Source organism: Elaeis guineensis, chromosome 8, assembly GCF_000442705.2.
Source record: "Elaeis guineensis isolate ETL-2024a chromosome 8, EG11, whole genome shotgun sequence".
Lineage (NCBI taxonomy): Eukaryota > Viridiplantae > Streptophyta > Magnoliopsida > Arecales > Arecaceae > Elaeis > Elaeis guineensis.
Window position 1 is genome coordinate 83,986,391 of NC_026000.2, and position 22,700 is coordinate 84,009,090.

Here is a 22,700-nt window from a genome sequence, read left to right on the forward strand (position 1 = left end):
GAGCCAAAGCTTTAGCGCCAGAGAACCACCTATGCCAATGTCATGATGATCTTCATCTTTTTGTGCACTTTATTCAATAGTTCAGCTTCCTGCATTTTGTAAACCTGCCATGGCAAATTAAATTTATAAACATCAAAAAGTACCCTTGCAAGATACCCTTAGAAATACCACCACTTGGACACTCAGAGAAATCATATACACAAAAAGGGGAAGACAAAAGCCTATCATGCAGTCTTCAAAAATCCTTCCCAGAGCTGGCACAGTTGCTGTACAGAAAGTCATACAACTGAACTTCCTAAAACTAACACATGAACAAAATCCCATCAATTTCGCACAGACCATGAAAAATTTGCCAACCATCTACCGTGAAGCATAATTTTGCCATTTTGTACTTAGAAATACAATTCCATTCATAGCGTGATAACCAACTTACAAGGCAAATGCTCATCCGTGTTTTCTAATTGCAGGTGCAGGCAACTCAGGAAGATGGAATTAAATAGGAAAAAAAATACACCTTGGCCAACCATTTGCCTTCACTTAGCTTACTAGAACATTAATTTTCTATCATATACCGTGAAATCTATCCTGGAACGGCTGCCCATCAACAACGCTGGAACCTGCCTTGACATTCACCTCATAAGCCAACCCATTTCACCCATTTGAAAGCTTTGCCTACTTTGAAAGGAAGCTCATAATCTCTTGAAACAGCAGGTTCTCTTCTTACTGCCTCTGGTTCAGACCACACATATACCCCACGTTCTTGCCAGCTTCCAGGAACAGTGTTGTCAAGGATCACAGCCACAAGAAATGCAATGACCATGTTGAGTGACAGCAGTGTGTTCAAAACATAATTTACCTAATAAGAACACATGTATAAGATAATTAGACCAATGTATGAAACATGCAACATGCTACAAAAGTTGGTCATGAATGAAATACAAATGCATCAAGCGCTTTGGCAAAACATTTATCAACATGTCTACAAAAGGAAGAGCACAGTAGTAGATTGCTTCTTTATGCTTATCTGCACATCAGCCCCACTTATAATAATAATAATGCATGTGCAGAGGAAACGAAGACCATACATACTAGAATATATGAGCTTTAAGCATCGAACTAAGCATATTTTTGAGACTGTGCAAGGAAAGCCTCAGATTTGCCAGTAAATTGCCTTGTTCAGGATGACCTGGAACCGGAAGGAAAGCAATTGTAATCTTTTTCTGAATAATCCTTCCAACACATTTCAAGCACTTCAAAACACAGTATTTTACTGATGTCTTGACAGATGCAGTCACGGATAGAAAGAAAAGGGATAAGACAAAAAATAAATGCACATTTGTCCTCCAAAAAAAATCGAGAAAGAATTCTGATCATTGAGGAACTCAGCTATGGCACAATCTTCACAGAGAGTTTAATCAATCATATGGTCACTGAAATAGGACTTTGTGGGTCTTATGTTGTTCTGGTGTTATTTGACTTGTGCTTATTTTTGATCCCTTGGTTTTTAAGCAGCATCGGCTGCCACAATCTTTCAGCAGGAAAGGTTTGTTTTCTAGGACTATCTATCTAACGTCATTCATTACAGAAGACATGGTGAATCTATTTTTCAGCATGGATTAAACACATCTGATCCTAGTTATTATTCAGATTTAAAAGACAAATATTCAGCTGATACTTGCCCAGGGTGGGAATAATATGTGCCATCACATGCCAGACCAACCAATGAGATTGATTGGTAAGTTTTGAGATGACTGGTATCTTGTACAGCCTATTGTGCCCTTTAAAATTGTTCAAATTTCTTTGCATTTTTCTGATACTTTTTTGTTTTAATGCGACATTTTTGCAAGAAATATGGTAGTAGTATCACCATAAGAACCCTGATCATAATTTTTTTTGTGCTGAAGTTTTATATTACTAGTTTACTACATAACATTATATAACCTGCAATGATAACATATGTGTTAATGAATCATACCAAAGATTCCCAGATTTCCCATGCTTCAATCCTGGATTCATGATCTAGGGCATGAATTAAGTGATCAAACACATTAGATCCACTAACAACAGAATCCCCACCTTGTCTTTTCAATTAAACACTAAATCACCCTCAAAAAAATTTCAAGAAATTGAGAAATGAGGGACGTGTCGAGTGATTTATTAAACTAGAATGACTTTCTGAAAAATCTCCACAGCATCTGCTTCAATACATTCCTTGCCTTCAAATCAACAGTTTCTACCTCCCTCCCTTCTTGTTCCAACCTTCAAATGGTGGGAAGAAAAATTTACGAGCACAGAAAGGCACCTCCCAAGTGCTATCAGGCTGTACCTCTTGGTTTGCCCCCAGTCCAGAGCCTGCATGGACCAAAACAAAGCAGTCCACCACATCCAACTTTATTAGGTGCCAATATGGGTGATTTGGACAACCCTCCCCGCCCCAACTGGGCCCTACTGAATCCTAATCAATATGCGTAATATTTTACCCATAGTCATTGTACTACCTTTGCTGTAATGCTCATGGTCTTTTGGTACATATGTCCTGTCATCACCACTTTAATATAAACCAGCTCTTCGAAAATATAGCATATGTCATCACTAAACAAACTACCATCCAGCGACATCTTGGTTTGGGGATAACAGTCATGCCATCGAATGCCTCCCTTGCAGAATCACAACAATTTGCGGAATAGATATCACATTCACAACAATGCCAAGTGACCTCAACTGCCCAAGAACTTGATCTCAATTATTCATCTACTTGATCTTTAGAGGGGCATACACAAAAATCCATGGAAAGGAAAGAAGCCTCTCCCTTCAAATACTTTGCCTATCGAGACTACTGAAATGATTGGATCCATGAAAGAAACATATTCCCTGAATTTTGTGATGGTCTTACATTTGCAAATTCAGCTTTCTCAACGCTTCCTTCTCACAGACTTAATGTGCAAGATTCAGTCAGTCATTTCTTGCTAATCTTCAATCTCCCACTGGAATCCCTTATCATACACCGTTTAGCAGTGAATTCAACACCTAGCTTTACCAAATCCAGCAAATATTTGTTTACCATCAAATAGTTCTGAAATAGCCAAATTACTGGGAAAATGTTTCAAAATCCTCCAAGCATCTTGTATTTGGTATTTGAACAAAAAGTTAAGAACCAATATTCCTTTCCAACCTCTACTTTAGCCATCACCATATAATGCCAGATTCATGTCTCTAGCACTTTTCCCCAATTATATCCAAGATCCTTATAAGGATTTCATCCTCATGGAATTCTATTTCTTTAAACTATGGCATATTCCAAGCTCCATCAGTGCAGGTTTTGTTACCAGAATTGCATAGTGGTTTGATCATGAAATCACTAATACTGCCAATAAGCAATCTCCTCTTCAACCTTCATACATTTGTCTTGTTGTTGATTGGTCTATGGAGGGTTTGAATAGCTTAAGGTGCAAAGATAAAAGATTTCTTTTTCATAGCACTTGTTGATGGAGGGCGGATCTCAATGCAGCAGGAAGGTTGCTCCATTGGGACTTGGCAGTCACGGATTCAGAAAAAGCCTCACTGCATGGGCATAAGGTTGTGTACATCTAACCCCTCCAAACCCCACAATGGCACAAGCCTCATGCATTGGACTTCTTTTTAGCACTTTTGATGAAGGATTAGATATAGATGTGGAGGGAAGGTGTTATCACAGTTTTAAGAGGTTTTTTGAGACTGCACAGAAACTATAGGTTGCTGGCAAGCCAAAATATTTGCTCAATTGAACTATCAGGAAGTGTAGAAGTTGGAATTTTATCTTTCAACAGTATGGATCACTATGGAATTTCATGATGTATAAATAGATGGGACTTGGAACAGTTTTGATAAAAAAGAATTATGGGAAAGAGTGACATGAGTGGTACTGAAAATATAAGATATAGATGATAATTATATTTAGATTGTCAAGGCCCGGTCACAGGTTACCTGTCTAATTGCAGGTTAATTGCAGCTGGGCCAAGTTACTTTTTTGCTCCATTCGCTACTGCTACCAATGGTTTCTATTATTCTGAGCATAAGGAAGAACATAAAGAATGTTCACATCCTTTCTTCCTTCTAAGCCAAAGTAAAAAGAATAGAGGAGGAGGGTAGAAGAGAGCAGCTGACTACCAGCCCTTCTCCCAACTCTAGTAATCACAGGTTTCCCCCTCCACAGATCCCTGGCCCTTCTCCCAAGTCAAGCGACAATAGGAGTCATCCTGCATGGATCAGACAACGATAGACATCAAAGTGCTCACAACCATGGTTCTTGTGGATGATGGTGTTAGAAATTGTGTCCTAAAACCAATCATTTGAACGATTGTGCTCATTTGGTAATATACATATGAATTATTTATCAATGAATAAAAATTATTTTGGCATCTTTCATCACAAAGTTACATCTTCCTTGCTAGAACTCTTGTGTTGTGATGAAGTCCTTAGAACTATAATGTAGTCAATAAAGAAAGATTTATTGAATAGTTCTTAAACATGCTCGCGACCAAATGATACATCATTAAAGGACGATGATGTTTATTAAGTGAAGATCGTTGTGTGCCATATAGGTTGGTTGTTCTCTTAACCAAAAAATATGGAGACACTAATATGGCATACAGGTGAGATGTAGAAGTACATCATCACTGAACAAGTGACTCACGTACTGAGCACTCTACTTACTGTCAAGAGGAGCTCGCAAAGCGTATGGACATAAGTATCCCTCAGACTTAAGATCACCATATTGACTTGTAAGTAATTCACTGTACTTTGGTGCCGGACTATCTGTATTTTTAAAGCAGTAATGGAAAGCTACTAGGTACAGTCAAGTACTTACGAAGTCTGTATGTGGATCAAGATGAAATTGATCCCTTCGGCTCATAGGAGCTAATGCATCACTGTATTTCAATTTAGTAAAACTTTGATCAAAATAATCCATATGATAGATTTGAAAGGTTGGAATACAATGTAAATGAGACTTTCAAGGTTGACAATTTAATCCTAGATCGTCCTAGAGCATTCAGGATCAAAGAGATGAATTATGCGGTAACCATATGCATAGGTTCTTAAATATTATCTTGCAAATATTCGACCTATCCGGACGTCAGAAACCATTACTAGATGGTAACTTCGATTAGTACAGAAAATGATTCCTGTGCTACTAGATTAGTGTTCGAACCTATGGAGTCACGCACAAAGTCAAGCGACGTAGGAAAGAATTGACCTAAGTCTATATATTCAATTTGGAAGTACATGACTTGATTGAACAAATAGATTAACTTGATTGAGAATTAAGTTATGGATCATACAGGATTAAACAGTTGACTATGTCTAGCTAGTACTAGATATGAGGTTCAGGTTCAATTTTAGAGATAAACAAAATTTGATCTATATCCAAGGAGTCTATGAGAGAATGGATTTAAGTGCTAATTAATTTCAGATTAGATCTGATTTAATTAGACTTAATTGGATTAAAAATCCGAGTTAGACTTGATCCTAAATCCTAAACAGTTTGGGATTGACAGCCTATTCAAAATTGATTCGAATCATGTTCGAATTGGATTCGAATTGACCCATATTTGGATTGGATCCTTAGAGTCCACTTTTACTGGGACTCTCTCTCCTCATGGACGACCAAAAGAGGGTGGGGGTGCTGGTTTTGCCACCCCCCTCTTGGGTGTAGGCGTGGGTACATGGAGGCACCTAATTAGGCGATTTTTTGATAGATAAGGGAAGGATTAATTCAAAGCTGATTTAAATTAAGACTCCTAGTCTATTGAATCATAGGGAATCATCTGTAAATAAGAAAGACCTCTAACTATCAAAGCATAACAATTAGATTATGTGCTAAGATAAGAAAGAGAGAGAGGAGGCGTCCAAGAAAAGAAATCGGTCCCTCTCCTTGGCGTGTTATTTTGGGCATCCTACCCCCTTGGCATAAAGAGGCCTTGGCATCCCACTTCCAGGTGTGAGGCATCACACCAAAGCTCTTCATCCTCTCTCCCTTGCTGCCTTGAGAAGGAACAAGGATCTAAGGCTTCATCCCACTATCCTGCAAAGCCTGGCGTGCGCACAAAGTAGAGAGTTTGTACGTTCAAATCTTTGTGAGGCTTCGGATTCAAAAAATCTTTTTGGATTTGATCCATATTCCACAGTACATCAAATAAAAGATAAAATCTTTTGTTAGTTTATTACAAAAAAATTTTTAGATGCTCCTGAAGGGAAGGGAACAATTTCCCTCCAGAATGCCCAGGTTGCATCTAAAAATTTTCTCTAATGTTCTACTTATTTATGGATCAAATCCTTAACAAGGATCTAAGGCTTCATCCCACTATCCTGCAAAGCCTGACGTGCGCACAAAGTAGAGAGTTTGTACGTTCAAATCTTTGTGAGGCTTCGGATTCAAAAAATCTTTTTGGATTTGATCCATATTCCACTGTACATCAAATAAAAGATAAAATCTTTTGTTAGTTTATTACAAAAAAAATTTTAGATGCTCCTGAAGGGAAGGGAACAATTTCCCTCCAGAATGCCCAGGTTGCATCTAAAAATTTTCTCTAATGTTCTACTTATTTATGGATCAAATCCTTACCTGAATCGTAGCAGAATCAGGGATTAAATCCCAAATTATCTGATATAAACCTTCACGGAGGCCTAGATATGCAAACCCTCTATTTTGCATGCACGTCAAACGCCGCAGGAAAGCAGGATGAACTCCAATCCAATTGACTTCGTAACTCAATCAATCAAGGGATGAGATCTGATGATGTGACACCTCACACCAGCAGGTGAGATGCCCAAGAAGGATCCATGCCCAAAAAGAGGCGGTAACAAAGAAAGATATGTAGAAGATGAAAGACCTCTCTCTTCACACGCCTGTCTCACTCTCTTTTTCTCTTATCTCAATTTGATTTGTTTGCCATTCTATTCTCTTTTTTCATCCATAGATAGAGACCCTCTCTATTTATAGATGATTCTCATGACCCAATGAAAGGACTCTTTATTCAAATCTGATTTGAATTGATCCAATACTCATAAAATGACTTACATAAGATATAATTGCCATCACTTATGACATCCACTTTGCACCCACTTCCACACCCACTTGAGACGCCCCAAATAAGCACCAAATCATTTTTTGGTCGTGTTTCATGAGTGGGTATTCCTGGTACAAGTAGGAATACTTATATCTCATCCAAAACAGGTCCGATTCGAATCTGATTCGAAGCCGGTTTGAAATAATTTCGAAAGACTGTTGTTGGTGCAAAAATCTGCTTGCGCCGGAGAAGCTGGAGTCGGGGAAGTCGCGGTCGCCGCCGGGACCTGCAAAGGAAGTCTAAACCGGGGGTGGGGTTGCTCCGACAAGACCCTCCGACGCTCAAGTCAGTTCTCTGCCTCAACAAGAATGGAGTGCTCGAACGGAGAATTTAGCAGAGTTTTGAAATAAGAAATGAGCTTATAGAATAACGTATCTGGGTCCCCCTTTTATAGGCGGAGGTAACGGATTGATGGCGACGTTTGTAACCGTCTGGTAGTGGGCCGCCCGTAGTCAGGGGGACTTTATTGCGAAGGGTAGTGGAGCGAAATCGTGGCTATCGCCGTAGCTCGCCACGTGGAATCAGTTGCGAGGAGTGGAGCAGCGTCCGTTGTCGTGACTTGCCAACGGATGAGAGAATCGTGCGGTATCCGTTGCAGGAGGTGGGGCAGGATCGTGGCCGTTATTGCGGCCTGCCATGAAGTAGTGGAGTCACGCAGCACCTGCCGCAGGTAGCGGAGCAGAATCATGGCCGTTGATACAACCTGTCAGAGAGTAATGGGGTCGCGCAGGGTTCGCCACAGAGAGTGGAGCAGGGCTGCGACCGTTACTGTGGCCTGTCAGGGGTGATGGAGCAGTGCGGGATCCGTTGTAGGAAGTGGAGCAGGGCCGCCAAGGGGTGCAGATCTATCGGCTAAAGCTCGGCAGCGGTCGGAGTCCGGCCTCTGTAGGAATCCGAGCGGAGTCCTCCTGTAATCAAAGTTAAAGGTGAGGCCCGGCTCCCGTAGGAGTCCGGACGCAGTCTGTTTTGCAGCCGTTGGAGTCGAGGGCGAAGTCCGGCTCCCGTAGGAGTCCGGACGAAGCTTGCCAGTAGTTGACGTTGAGGACCGAGCCCGGCTCCCGTAGGAGTCCGGGCGGAATCCCCTTGCTGTTGAAGTCGTCGGCGGAGTCCGGCTCCCGTAGGAGTCCGGACGCAGTCCTCCTGTAATCAAAGTTAAAGGTGAGGCCCGGCTCCCGTAGGAGTCCGGACGCAGTCTGTTTTGCAGCCGTTGGAGTCGAGGGCGAAGTCCGGCTCCCGTAGGAGTCCGGACGAAGCTTACCAGTAGTTGACGTTGAGGACCGAGCCCGGCTCCCGTAGGAGTCCGGGCGGAATCTGCTTGCGGTCGGAGTTGTCGGTGGAGTCCGACTCCCGTAGGAGTCCGGACGCAGTCTGTTTTGCAGCCGTTGGAGTCGAGGGCGAAGTCCGGCTCCCGTAGGAGTCCGGACGAAGCTTGCCAGTAGTTGACGTTGAGGACCGAGCCCGGCTCCCGTAGGAGTCCAGGCGGAGTCTGCTTGCGGTCGGAGTTGTCGGCGGAGTCCGGCTCCCGTAGGAGTCCGGACGCAGTCTGTTTTGCAGCCGTTGGAGTCGAGGGCGAAGTCCGGCTCCCGTAGGAGTCCGGACGAAGCTTGCCTTTAAGGTCGGCCTTGCTGGCGGAGTTGTTCGTTTTGTTGAGGACTTCGGCTGGGGGTATTTTATACCCAACACTAGTCCCCCTACTTCCGAGTTTGAATTTCGAACGTAGGAAGTACAGAGAGATGGGCACAGCCGAAGCCGTCCCCTCGCATCCTGTGCACTGCCGCCCCCAGATATTTTGGCATTTAATGTGTGCGCGTCAGAGCTCGTTTTCCGGTGAAGGCAACCTGAAGAGTCTTTTCGGAACCCCTGTCGGAACGCGATCCCAAGCGTCGTGCTACGGAAATTCGTGAACGGTCAACCCTCGATAGCGGTGAAGGGGACATGCGGGACGCGTGGCACGCACCAGTTGGCCCAGGAACACCTGCCGCCATAACTGCGCTAGGATCCGTCGGCTATTTAAACCCCCTAATCTCCCTTCATGGCTTCATCCTGTCGATAGGACGGTACCTTTCTTTCACCTGAGAGCCTAGCTACTCAACTACTTCCCTTGCACCAGTCCCTGCCTTCTTCAGCCCCCCACTTCTTCTCTGAGGGTTCCCACACCATGTCTTCTACCCCGGAGGCCCTCCTTGAAGGGATATCTAGGGCTTGGAGGAAGGCGAGGAGGAGAACAGCGGCCGGTGAGGATCCCCGTCGTTTCAAAGGAGGCTCAAGGAAGAATTCCTTCAACAACAGGGGTTTAATAACGGGGGCCGCCGGTAAAGTTATTCTGCCCGAGAATTTCGGAGTAGCAAGGCGGGGTGATACCGGTCGAGAGGGCAGAGCCGCCGCCACAAGCTGTGGCGGGATTCTTGATGCCGCCGGGGCCGAGGGACCAGAAGCGGTCGGCGTCGATGGTGGGGCAGTGGAACTTGTTGCGGGGACGGTGGAAGTAGCGCATGCCGACCTTGCCGGAACATTTTGGGTGGCGGCTGTCGCAGAGCATTCGGAGGCGGAGCATATCCTTGACATCACCGCTGCCTCCAAAGTGACTCCGGCTCTTCTTGAAACAGGTCTTCGTCACTGCCGCCGTTGCCTTTACAACCCCCGGGAATCTATCCCACCCTTTTCCCCCTAGGGTTGGGGACTTCGGAGATGGAGTGAGGTGAGACGGGACGAGAGCCGATAGGTCTGCTACACGCACTGGAGAACGCGGCTGAGGACAGAGACGGGAAGAGGAGTTCGTAGCTTGGAGCGGCCTCCGGTATATCCTTTCCAAGCCGTATTCGCGAGGCTCGCAATGATGTATATCTCTCTTTTTTTTTTTTTTTTTTTTTTTTCCCGACCCACCGGGTCTTGTAACGTATATCTTATTAAATGAAGAGGAAATTTTGTTACCTTGTCTGTACCTTGCATCGAATAGTTATCTGTCGAACTTCTTCATTTTCCTTTTATCTTTTTCACGTCGTCTTAAGGTCATCAACGACCTTTTTTATTCGTGCAGGGTTGTTATTTGCCGAGCTCCTTTTCGACTTTTACGCCGTTCGAAGATACCCGATTGTCATTCTGTCAATGGCTGCAGGTTCGCTTGGGGTCATTCGGGTCCGGGGTCCCTCCCAAGGTTTGAATTCGAGGATCCGAGCCTCTATCACCCTCGGGCGCTGTTTATTTTCCAATCGTCACTGTTGCAATCCATTGCCTTCTTTTTTCGCTTGGAGTCTTTCTCCGCTAAAACCGAGGCGATATTCGGCTCCCGTGGGAGTCCGGGCGGAGTCTGCTTGCGGTTGGAGTTGTAGACGGAGCCTGGCTCCTGTAGGAGTCCGGACGGAGCCTTTCTCGGCGTCGTGGACAGAGCCCGGCTCCCGTAGGAGTCGGGGCGAAGTCTTCCTGCAATCAAAGTTAAAGGCGAAGTCCGGCTCCCGTAGGAGTCCGGACAGGGCTTATCGACAGTTGCTGTTGTCAGCGGAGACCGGCTCCCGTAGGAGTCTGGATGGGGTTGTCCTGTAGTTGATGTCGGCGACGGAGCTCGGCTCCCGTAAGAGTCCGAGCGGAGTCTGCTTGCGGCTGAAGTTGTTGGCGTCGAGGATGAAGCCCGGCTTCCATAAGAGTCCGGGCGAAGTTTTCCTGCAATCAAGGTTAAAGGTGAAGTCCGACTCCCGTAGGAGTCCGGGTGAAGTCTTCCTCGCGGGCGGAACCCGGCTCCCGTAGGAGTCCGGGTGAAGTCTTCCTTGTGGGCGAACCCGGCTCCCATAGGAGTCCGGGCGAAGTCTTCCTCGCGGGCGGAACCCGGCTCCCGTAGGAGTCCGGGCGAAGTCTTCCTCGCGGGCGGAACCCGGCTCCCGTAGGAGTCCGGGCGAAGTCTTCCTTGTAGGCGGAACCCGGCTCCTGTAGGAGTCCGGGTGAAGTCTTCCTTTGCGTCGTGAACGGAACCCGGCTCCTGTAGGAGTCCGGGTGAAGTCTTCCTTGCGGGCGGAACCCGGCTCCCGAGGAGTCCGGGTGAAGTCTTCCTTGCGGGCGGAACCCGGCTCCCGTAGGAGTCCGGGCGAAGTCTTCCTCGCGGGCGGAACCCGGCTCCCGTAGGAGTCCGGGCGAAGTCTTCCTCGCGGGCGGAACCCGGCTCCCGTAGGAGTCCGGGCGAAGTCTTCCTTGCGGGCGGAACCCGGCTCCCGTAGGAGTCCGGGCGAAGTCTTCCTTGTGGGCGGAACCCGGCTCCCGTAGGAGTCCGGGCGAAGTCTTCCTTGTAGGCGGAACCCGGCTCCTGTAGGAGTCCGGGTGAAGTCTTCCTCGCGGGCGAAACCCGGCTCCCGTAGGAGTCCGGGTGAAGTCTTCCTTTGCGTCGTGAACGGAACCCGGCTCCTGTAGGAGTCCGGGCCTTCCATTTTGCTCGAGCCGGTGTGAGGTTCTCCCCCCATCCGGTCTAAAAGAACGGGCCTTCGACTTTGCTCATGTCAGGACGAGGTTCTCCTCCTGTTCCTGACATGGCTGTGGGGGCACATTAAGGCGTTGTAAGGCCTCTCCCCCCATCCGGTCTAAAAGAACCGGGCCTTTGACTTTGCTCATGTCAGGACGAGGTTCTCCTCCTGTTCCTGACATGGCTGTGGGGGCACATCAGGGCGTTGTAAGGCCTCTCCCTCCATCCGGTCTAAGAGAACCGGGCCTTTGACTTTGCTCATGTCAGGACGAGGTTTTCCTCCTGTTCCTGACATGGCTTTGTTTTTGGAGGGATCATATCCAGTCATAATAAATCCACGCCAGGTGGGAAGGGCTCGTTAGGTAGAAAGGAAAGTAGATTCAAGGTGAAATCGTAAGTGATACATTTACAGTTTTCCCGCTCCTCTTTGAGGCCCTCCGATGATGGAGTCGATGGTCCCGATGGGAGGCCGGTCCCCGGGTTGCTCCTCCCTTCTCTGCGGTTCAGGCTGTGGAAGGGCTCTTGGCCGGTCTCCTCTACCCTCAGGCCTGCGGCGGATGAATCTGTCGAGTCGACCTCGCCGAATGAGCTCCTCGATCTCGTCCTGGAGCTGGATGCATTCCTCTGTGTCGTGGCCGTGGTCGCGGTGGTAGAGGCAGAACTTGTTGGGGTTGCGCTTCCCGGGGTGTGTGCGCATCCTCTCCGGTCTAGGGAGCTGCTCCCTGACCTCCATTAATACCTGGGCCTTCGAGGCGTTGAGGGGGGCGTAGTTGCGAAATCTCCCTGGTGGGGAGCCCCGCCGAACCCCGCGGTCCGGGCTTCTCTGCCTGCGTGCCCGAGGTGGAGTATGGGCGCGCTTATGTCCAGGAGGGGATCGGAAATGCGGCCGGGCTTCCTTTGGCCTTTTCTCAACTGCGGGCTTACTCGAATCTCCCGCTTGCCGCTCCCTTGCTGTCTCTTCGTCCTTCATTTTGAACGCTTCTTCCGCTCGGGCAAATCCTTCAGCCCGAGCCAGTAAATCGGCAAAATCCTGGGGTACTTCTTCTCCAGGTAGAACAAAAGATCATTCTTCTGAAGGCCACCTTTCAGGGCGGCCATGGCAACTGATTGGTCCAAGTTCCGGACCTCCAACGCCGCGATGTTAAAGCGGTTGACGTAGGCCCGTATGGACTCCCCTTCCCGCTGCTTGATGTTGATGAGGGACTCCGAACCCTTCCGGGGGCGCCGGCTGCTGACAAAATGGGCCACAAATTGGTGGCTCATTTGATCGAAGGAAAAGATGGTACCCGACTTCAAAGCCGAGTACCAGTTCCTCGCTGCTCCCTTCAAAGTAGACGGGAAAGCCCGGCATAAGATGGCGTCAGAAGCGCCGTGAAGCAGCATCATCGTCCGGAAGGCCTCCAGATGATCAACCGGGTCCGAAGTCCCGTCGTAGCTTTCGAACTGGGGAAGCTTGAAGTTTGGCGGGATCGGTTCCTGCATGATCATTTGAGAGAAGGAAGGGTCAGTACAAATATCATCACCATGAGCGGGGGGCGCGTGGCGGAGTTCTTCAATCCGCCGGTTCATCTCCTGGAGCCTCCGGTCCAGAAAATCCTCTCGACTTCGAGTCTCGAGGGTCTTCTGACAGAGCAGGGGCAGGGATCTTCCAAGGGTGGAGTCGTGGTCCGATTGAGGGCTCTCTACCCTCGGATTTGTTTTTCCCGGGAAGGACGGGGCGGCTGGCCCAGGTGGCCCGCCCCGCCGCCGGGTTCTGACATTCCGGAGATGCTCTTTCCGGGTGCGCCGACGCCTGCGGTTGCTGCTGCTGCATTGCTTGCACAGCTTCGATGAGGCCTCTGACCTGCTGTGCCAGCAAGTCAAATTGCTCCGCGCCGACCGCCGCCGCCGGAGGAGGAAGAGGCTGGGAAACAGGGGAGGCCGGAGCCTGAGATCTGGCCGCGGAGGCCGTGGACCGTCGTGTGGATGCCTTGCGTGGAGGCATCGAGCGTGGATCTCGTGGAGGAAAATTAGGAGTGGGTGTCGGAGAGACGATCGGAGGCGGCTCCGTTGAACACTCCTTTAAGAACAAGGGTACTGCGAAGGTTCAAGCCCTTCTTCTAGCGCCAATCCTGTTGGTGCAAAAATCTGCTTGCGCCGGAGAAGCTGGAGTCGGGGAAGTCGCGGTCGCCGCCGGGACCTGCAAAGGAAGTCTAAACCGGGGGTGGGGTTGCTCCGGCAAGACCCTCCGACGCTCAAGTCAGTTCTCTGCCTCAACAAGAATGGAGTGCTCGAACGGAGAATTTAGCAGAGTTTTGAAATAAGAAATGAGCTTATAGAATAACGTATCTGGGTCCCCCTTTTATAGGCGGAGGAGGTAACGGATTGATGGCGACGTTTGTAACCGTCTGGTAGTGGGCCGTCCGTAGTCAGGGGGACTTTATTGCGAAGGGTAGTGGAGCGAAATCGTGGCTATCGCCGTAGCTCGCCACGTGGAATCAGTTGCGAGGAGTGGAGCAGCGTCCGTTGTCGTGACTTGCCAACGGATGAGAGAATCGTGCGGTATCCGTTGCAGGAGGTGGGGCAGGATCGTGGCCGTTATTGCGGCCTGCCATGAAGTAGTGGAGTCACGCAGCACCTGCCGCAGGGAGCGGAGCAGAATCATGGCCATTGATACAACCTGTCAGAGAGTAATGGGGTCGCGCAGGGTCCGCCACAGAGAGTGGAGCAGGGCTGCGACCGTTACTGTGGCCTGTCAGGGGTGATGGAGCAGTGCGGGATCCGTTGTAGGAAGTGGAGCAGGGCCGCCAAGGGGCGCAGATCTATCGGCTAAAGCTCGGCAGCGGTCGGAGTCCGGCCTCTGTAGGAATCCGGACGGAGTCCTCCTGTAATCAAAGTTAAAGGTGAGGCCCGGCTCCCGTAGGAGTCCGGACGCAGTCTGTTTTGCAGCCGTTGGAGTCGAGGGCGAAGTCCGGCTCCCGTAGGAGTCCGGACGAAGCTTGCCAGTAGTTGACGTTGAGGACCGAGCCCGGCTCCCGTAGGAGTCCGGGCGGAATCCCCTTGCTGTTGAAGTCGTCGGCGGAGTCCGGCTCCCGTAGGAGTCCGGACGCAGTCCTCCTGTAATCAAAGTTAAAGGTGAGGCCCGGCTCCCGTAGGAGTCCGGACGCAGTCTGTTTTGCAGCCGTTGGAGTCGAGGGCGAAGTCCGGCTCCCGTAGGAGTCCGGACGAAGCTTGCCAGTAGTTGACGTTGAGGACCGAGCCCGGATCCCGTAGGAGTCCGGGCGGAATCTGCTTGCGGTCGGAGTTGTCGGCGGAGTCCGACTTCCGTAGGAGTCCGGACGCAGTCTGTTTTGCAGCCGTTGGAGTCGAGGGCGAAGTCCGGCTCCCGTAGGAGTCCGGACGAAGCTTGCCAGTAGTTGACGTTGAGGATCGAGCCCGGCTCCCGTAGGAGTCCGGGCGGAGTCTGCTTGCGGTCGGAGTTGTCGGCGGAGTCCGGCTCCCGTAGGAGTCCAGACGCAGTCTGTTTTGCAGCCGTTGGAGTCGAGGGCGAAGTCCGGCTCCCGTAGGAGTCCGGACGAAGCTTGCCTTTAAGGTCGGCCTTGCTGGCGGAGTTGTTGATTTTGTTGAGGACTTCGGCTGGGGGTATTTTATACCCAACAACTGTCAATCCTAAACTCTTTAGAACTTTTGTACCAAATCTAACTTGGATTTTGGACCTATTTAAGTCTAATTAATTTAAATCTAATCTGAAATTAATTAGTACTTAAATCCAATCTTTCATATGTTCCATAGATCATAGATAAAAATTGTTCATCCCTGGAATTGAACCTGAACCTCATGTGTAATGCTAGCTAGACATAGTCAACTTTTCAATCCCGTTTGACCCATAACTCAGTTCTCAATCAAGTTAGCTTATATGTTCAATCAAGTACTTTCAGATTGGACATATAAACATAGATCAATTCCTTCCTACTTTGTCTGACTTGTGTGCGTGACTCCATAGGTTCAAACATTAAGTCAGTAGCACAGGAACCAATTCCCGCACTAATCGAGATACCATTTAGCAATAGTTTCCGACATCCAGATAGGTCAAATTATCGCAAAAGAATATTCCAGAACCCATACTCATGGTTACCGCATAATTCATCCTTTTTGACCCTGGATGCTCTAGGATGGTCTCAGGTTAACTGTCAACCGAAATTGCTTCATCCACATTATATTTCAACCTTTCAAATCCATCTCATGGATTACCTTGGCCAAGACTTTACTAAATTGAAATACAGCGATACATCAACTCCAATAATCCGGAGGGATCAATTCCATCTTGATCCACACACAGACTTCGTAAGTACTTGACTGTACTCAGTAGCCTTCTGTCACTGCATTAAAAATTCAAGTAGTTCGGCACCAAAGCATAGTGAGTTGCTTGCAAGTCACTATGATGATCTCAGGTCTGAAGACATTTATACCCATGTGTTTCGCAAGCAGCTCTTGACAGCAGAATGCTGAACAGGTGAGTCACTTGTTCAGTAATGATGTACCCTTACATCTCACCTATATGACATACCAGTGTCACTACACTCCTTAGTTAAGAGAACAACCAACCCATATGGCACACGACCTTCACTCGATAAACGTCATCGTTTCGTAATGACGTATCATTTGATCACGAACTTGTTTAAGAACTATACGATAAATTCTCTCTTTATCGTACACTAGCATAGTTCTAGGAACTTCATCACAGTACAAAAGTTCAATGAAGATGTCACTTTGTGATGAAAACTACTAAAATAACTATTATTCAATAATCAATAATTCATATACAAGGATGAACTCAATCGTAACACGATTAATTTTAGGACAATTCCCAACAACTCCCGCTTAGACTAAAGCCAATCGAGGCAGTATCTTATACCCATCTTCCATTTGAAGTCATTGAACTCTTTGATCCCGAGAGCTTTAGTGAAGGGGTCGGCTAAGTTCTCCTTTCCGTTGATCTTCTGAAGCTCGACGTCACCTCGATTCACGATCTCTCGCATTAGGTGATAGCAGCGCAGAACATATTTAGTACGATGATGTGACTTAGGTTCTTTCCGTTGATCTTCTGAAGCTCGACGTCACCTCGATTCACGATCTCTCGCATTAGGTGATAGCAGCGCAGAACATATTTAGTACGATGGTGTGACTTAGGTTCTTTCGCCTGAGTTATGGCACTGAAGCTGTCACAATACAGCAGGACAGGACCATCAATGGAAGGTACAACTCTTAGCTCGATAAGAACTTTTGCAACCACACCGCCTCCTTTGCAGCATCCGATGCAGCAATGTATTCCGCTTCGCATACAGAATCGACCACAGTATATTGCTTGAAAATTCAAAATAAATACGTAGTCCGTCACGCTTCTGCTGTCATCACAATCTGACTGAAAACTGAAATCAGTATATCCGACAAGTTTCAGATCAAAGTCTCCATAGATAAGCCATTGATCTTTAATATTTCTCAAATATTAAGAATTGCTTTTGCAATCTTCCAATACTTCTCATCCGAATCTGACTGGTACCTACTCACTACCCCTAGTGAATAGGCCACATTCGACCTTGTACATGTCATAGCGTACATGATAGATCCCACTGCTGAAGCATATGATATTCTACTCATGCGCTCTCTCCTCTGGAGTTGTCGGACAATCTTTCTTGAAAAGAGTAATTCCATGGCCTATCGAAAGAGTCTTTTTTGAAATTTTCCATGTTGAACCGCTTCAACAAGATGTCAATGTACGTAGATTGAGACAATCCAAGCAACCTTCTAGATCTACCCCTATAGACCTTCATCCCTAAAATGTAGGATGCTTCTCCCAAGTCCTTCATGGAGAACTGTGATGATAATCATAACTTCACACTCTGCAAAGCCAGGATGTCATTTTCTAGTAACAGTATGTCATCCACATACAGCACAAAAATAAATGACGACAGAATCGGAAGCCCATTTGTAGACACAAGGCTCTTCTCCATTTTTAATGAAGCCATACATTTTGATTACTTTATCAAGATGCATGTTCCAACTCCTCGATGCCAGCTTAAGTCCATAAATTGACCTTTTCAGCTTGCACACTTTCGACTCGTCTGTGGATGTGAACCCTTCAGATTATATCATATACACCTCTTCTTCCAGCTCTCCATTAAGAGAAGCGGTTTTGACATCCATCTGTCAGATCTCATAATCTAAGTGTGCAGCAACAGCAAGCATAATCCGGATGGACTTGAGCATTGCCACCAGAGAGAACGTCTCGTCATAGTCAATACCATAACACTGACGGTAACTCTTAGCAATTAGACGAACTTTATAGGTCTCTACCTTCCCGTCCGCTCCTCTTTTTCTCTTGAAAATCCATTTACACCCTATGGGTTTTATCCCTTCGAATGGATTAACTAGTGTCCAGACACTATTGATCTCCATGGACTCCATCTCAGACTTTATAGCCTCAAGCCATTTTTGGGAGTCGGACCTTTGCATGACCTCCATATAGGTAATCGGATCCTCATCGTTTTTATCAAGTTCAATAGGATCACTGTCCCGGATCAGAAACCGTAGTATCTGTCCGACTGACGTGGTAGTCTACCGGATCTCCTTAATGGTGCCTCTACGGACTCCAAATTTGATTCACCAACCAAACCCAATTCTATGTGTCGGTCCTTCCACCTCATGAACTTCATCAAGTAAATTTTACAGGCATTAACTCCTTCACTAAGAAACTTTTCCAAAAAGAATGTCCGACTGCTGACAAACACCTTTTATTCTGCAACAAGATAGAAATAGTACCTTTTAATTTTCTTTGGGTACCTTACGAACAAGCATCTATCGGACTTTGGTCCAAACTTATCTGTCTTTAAACGCTTGACATAAGCTAGACACCCCCAGATCCTAAGATGTGAGAGCACCAACTTACGCCCAGTCCATATCTCATATGGAGTTTTATCGACAGACTTGCTGGATACCTTATTCAAAATATAGCAGCCAGTCTTTAGAGCATATCTCCAAAAAGGTATTGGCAGACTAAAAAAGTTCATCATGGATCGAACCATGTCTAACAAGATTCGATTCCTCCTTTCGGACACACTATTATATTGTGGTGTTCAAGGAGGGATCCATTGTGAGAGAATTCCATTCTCTTTTAGATATGTCAGAAACTCACTGGTGAGGTATTCACCTCCTCGGTCTGACCAAAGGATCTTAATACTTTCCAGTTTATTTCTTTACTTCAGCACGGAATCGTTTGAACATTTCAAATAATTCTGACTTATGCTTCATAAAATAGACATACCCATACCTCGATAAGTCGTCTGTAAACGTAATGTAGTATCCTTCTCTGGCACTTATGTTCATAGGCCCACATACATCAGTATGTATTAGACCTAGGATATCACTGGCTCTTTCATCTTTTTTTTTAAAAGGTGACTTAGTCATCTTACTAAGTAGACAAAATTCACAGGTAGGCAATGATTCACAATCATCTATCTCGAGAACACATTCCTTGATCAACCTGTCAATCCTATTCTTGTTCACATGACCAAGCCTACAATGCCAAAGGTAGGATTCGCTGACATTATCTATTTTGGGACGTTTACTAGGTGTGTACATTACACTAACAGGCAGTGATATTATGTATATGCCATGTTTTAATTATCCACGCATAATTATAGTATCATTCATAATGATATCACAAAAAATATCTTTTATTATAAACTTGTAATCAGTTTGACACTACTGGACTCAAAAACAAGCTGTAAAGTTCCCAAGGCCAAAACTGAAACAAGGCATCCATCTCCAACGTTAAGGAACCGCTCGCCCTCTCAAAATTTTCTACTTACCTGCAGTTCCTGCAACAAATTGCATATATTAATAGGACTTCCGGTATCCAATATCCAGATAGTAATATCACAAATAGAGAAATTATAAGGTGTTATCATATAAATACCTTGTGAAGCAACCACTTGCCTCTTTCTCTTGTTCTTGGCCTGTTTGGGTCAAGGATGGCTATATAAGCAGAACAATTCCTTTTTCAATGACCCAGCTTTTTACAGAAGCACTCTGCTTGGCTCTTGTCAATTTTTGATGGTTTGCTCTGCTTGGGATCGGCAACACGAGATTTTTGCACATTTTTCTTCTTTCCTCTCCTAGAGGATCGACATCCTACAGATGAACCTCCCATTAAATTCACTGGCTCCTTTTGGAGCTGGTGATCTTTCTCAAAAGTCTGCAGTAACCCTAGCAAACCATACTAGTTTACTGCAGACTTCGTCATTTTATAATGACTGAGAAAGGATAGATAGAATTTCGATAGCGAATTGAGGATAGCATCCTTGCCTAACTGTTAATGCAACGGAAAGCCAAGTTTGCTAAAACGTTCAATCTGCTCAATCATGTATAATACATGATCGGTGACTGAAGCTCCCTCTCGCATACGGACATTGAACACTGTGCAGGAGATTTTATGTCCCTCCACATCCTCAGGGGTGCTGAAGGACTCATTCAATATTTGAATCATTTCCTCAGGCTGCACATCCTCGAACTTACGACTAAGTTCATCGTTCATAGCTGTCCTCATCACGCAATGCACGGTCATGCGATCATTAAGCCACTTCATGTGTCTCTCGTAGTACGAGGAGCATTGGCCGCAGATTCTTTAGGTGCCTGATCCGTAAGGACATACAAAATCCTTTCGTGCTCCAACACGATCTTCAACTTTCGATACCAGCTATTGAAGTTGGGTTCGGTGAGCTTGTCGCTGTCCAACAGCGAACGGAGGGATAGTGTGTTGGCCATAACTGAAAGGAGAAAATATTAACCTATTAGTATATGAATTATTTATTTAATCCTGAAGACACGGACTGTAGTCTAAGGATCCTTCCACTATTTTTTGCGGATTGGTAGCTTCTACCTCCAACTCGAAGAATTACATTAATTTTTTAACGGATACTAGAATCCACACGGACTACATTCGGACCCGAGTGTGACTCGGCCAACCCTAGTGCATCCATGGGTAGGTTCATAACCAATTGTTTCTCCAAATAACTTCTCGCATTGGGTTTTGCCCCAGACATCCCTTTAGCAGGCGTATGGCGCCTCCACTGAAAATCCTGGTTAGGTCTAACCATTAACATGACACATCAAGTGCATCCAACAAATAGATGTCCAGGCCCGTGTGGCTCGGCCAACCTGAGCATTGATCTGAAGGTACATCATGATGGTCATATGATGAATGACAATTCCAATATGTAATAGACACCAGGCATGTAGCGCCTCCAATGTCTATTTGAAATATTGGACTCATTATCACACACCTTAATGGAAGGCAATGACCAAGTTATCTCATAACTTTATCACTTTATGAACCTAATAATTTAGAGAATTTGATTTCATTGACCTGAGAATAAGAGAAGAAATCGATCTGCAAGCTGCAAATCCTTCCACTGACTTCACCAAGTCATGTAAAAGATTAAACACAAGCTGGTGTAAAGACACCTAAATCAGTCATACTGATTCACCTTAATGGCACGAGTCTGCACCAATCGACTAATGACCTAATCAAAATATAATCTACCATGTTGGTCAGATAAGTGAGATCAGCGGAAGGAATCTGCCCTTAACTCACCGTAAATACATCTAGGTGAATAGCTCTCAATTAAAAATCACTTGATCGAATCTGCCAAACTTACTTTAGACACTAACTGGTTAATTAGTTTCGATTTAGCACATCAGAAGATTCGAGCTTAACTACGGAGCTATGATCATGGTCCATTTATTAAGGTCAAACACATGGACTTGATCAAACTTCAACTATTGAGATTGATTTAGAGAAATACTAACCTAATCTAATTCAACACTTGATTAGATTTAATTTCTCTACCTGGTCCATATGTGTTCCTAACCCTAGGTCTAACCCATTAAAAGGATCTGATTCATGCTAACTTTTTGCATATCATATTATGTGGTGCTTTAATGATCTTCAATTCTCAATTCTAGATTATTTAAACTTAATTCAAAATTAAGTATGTAAAACATGTGTTTCAATTTGTAGAACTATTCTACAAGGATTTCAAGTGAAGCATACCATATGTTTCAACACATGAAAATAAATTATCATAATATGTTTAACAATTAAACATACATAGGTATGATCTAAATTTCATTCATACATCTCATATATCATGACAACTTTTAGATCAATATCAATTACATCATATGTAACATGTAATTCAGATCTAAAATAATTTTATATCTAAATTTTATCCTATTATAATGAATCATAAATTACTTTAGATCTAATCTAAATACATTTATGATCAAAATAATACATAAAAATCTGTTCACTTTTCTTCTTCATGAAACTGAACCACAACGACACCTCTACACGTCATAAAAGAATCCATCGAATAGGCAAAAGAGAGATTAATCTCTTCAATCTCTTATGACTGAACGGTTTGGTGATCTCATCAATCCGAGTACTAGACTACTAAGATCTGAAATCTAATTTCATATATAATTACATCAACATATAATTATTGACAAAACGATTTTATGTTATGAACATATCCTTAATCTCATCAATTATGTTCTTTATTTAATTCAATTAGATTTGATGTATCATATACATCATATCAAATCTAAAACTTATCTTATACTGATTATAAAATATCAATTTTAGATTTGATATCAAATAGAAAAATAATTAGATACAAATATGAATGCATAAAGAATTAAATTCTAGTAAAATCTGTTTTCGCGCAGTGTTGAATTATGATAGAATTCAAATCTAAATATCCATCGAAACGGATCCAATTTAAATCTGAAATAATCCTCACTTCACAAGGAAAACAACAAAATTAAAATTCTGTTAAAACAGATTTAAATCAGATTTCTAATTCACGTTGTTTTTTATCAAAAATTCAGCAACAGTAAAATTCTGTTATAATAGATTTATAACAACCTCAATCAACCATTGATTAGGCACATCTAATCCAATCAAAATCAGATCAGAAATTTCATATAAACAGATTTAAATGAGATTTAATATCACATAAAAAATCTCAATTATATCTCATGTAAATAATCACGAAAAATTTCGTTTTGCATGCATATATTTCAGGCTTGCTCTGATACCAGTTGAAGGG

At 45.1% G+C, this 22,700-nt stretch overlaps 1 protein-coding gene across 1 annotated transcript in view; it reads right to left on the reverse strand.

Moving 5' to 3' along the window:
- Window positions 1–361: 361 nt before the first annotated feature.
- LOC105035643 (nucleobase-ascorbate transporter 12) overlaps window positions 362–22,700 on the reverse strand; it is a gene marked incomplete in the record, with an annotated part of 57,945 nt that continues 35,606 nt past the window's right edge. The window contains 1 exon segment of the mRNA XM_073262107.1: window positions 362–856. Within this exon segment, the coding sequence (XP_073118208.1) occupies window positions 635–856 (222 nt within the window).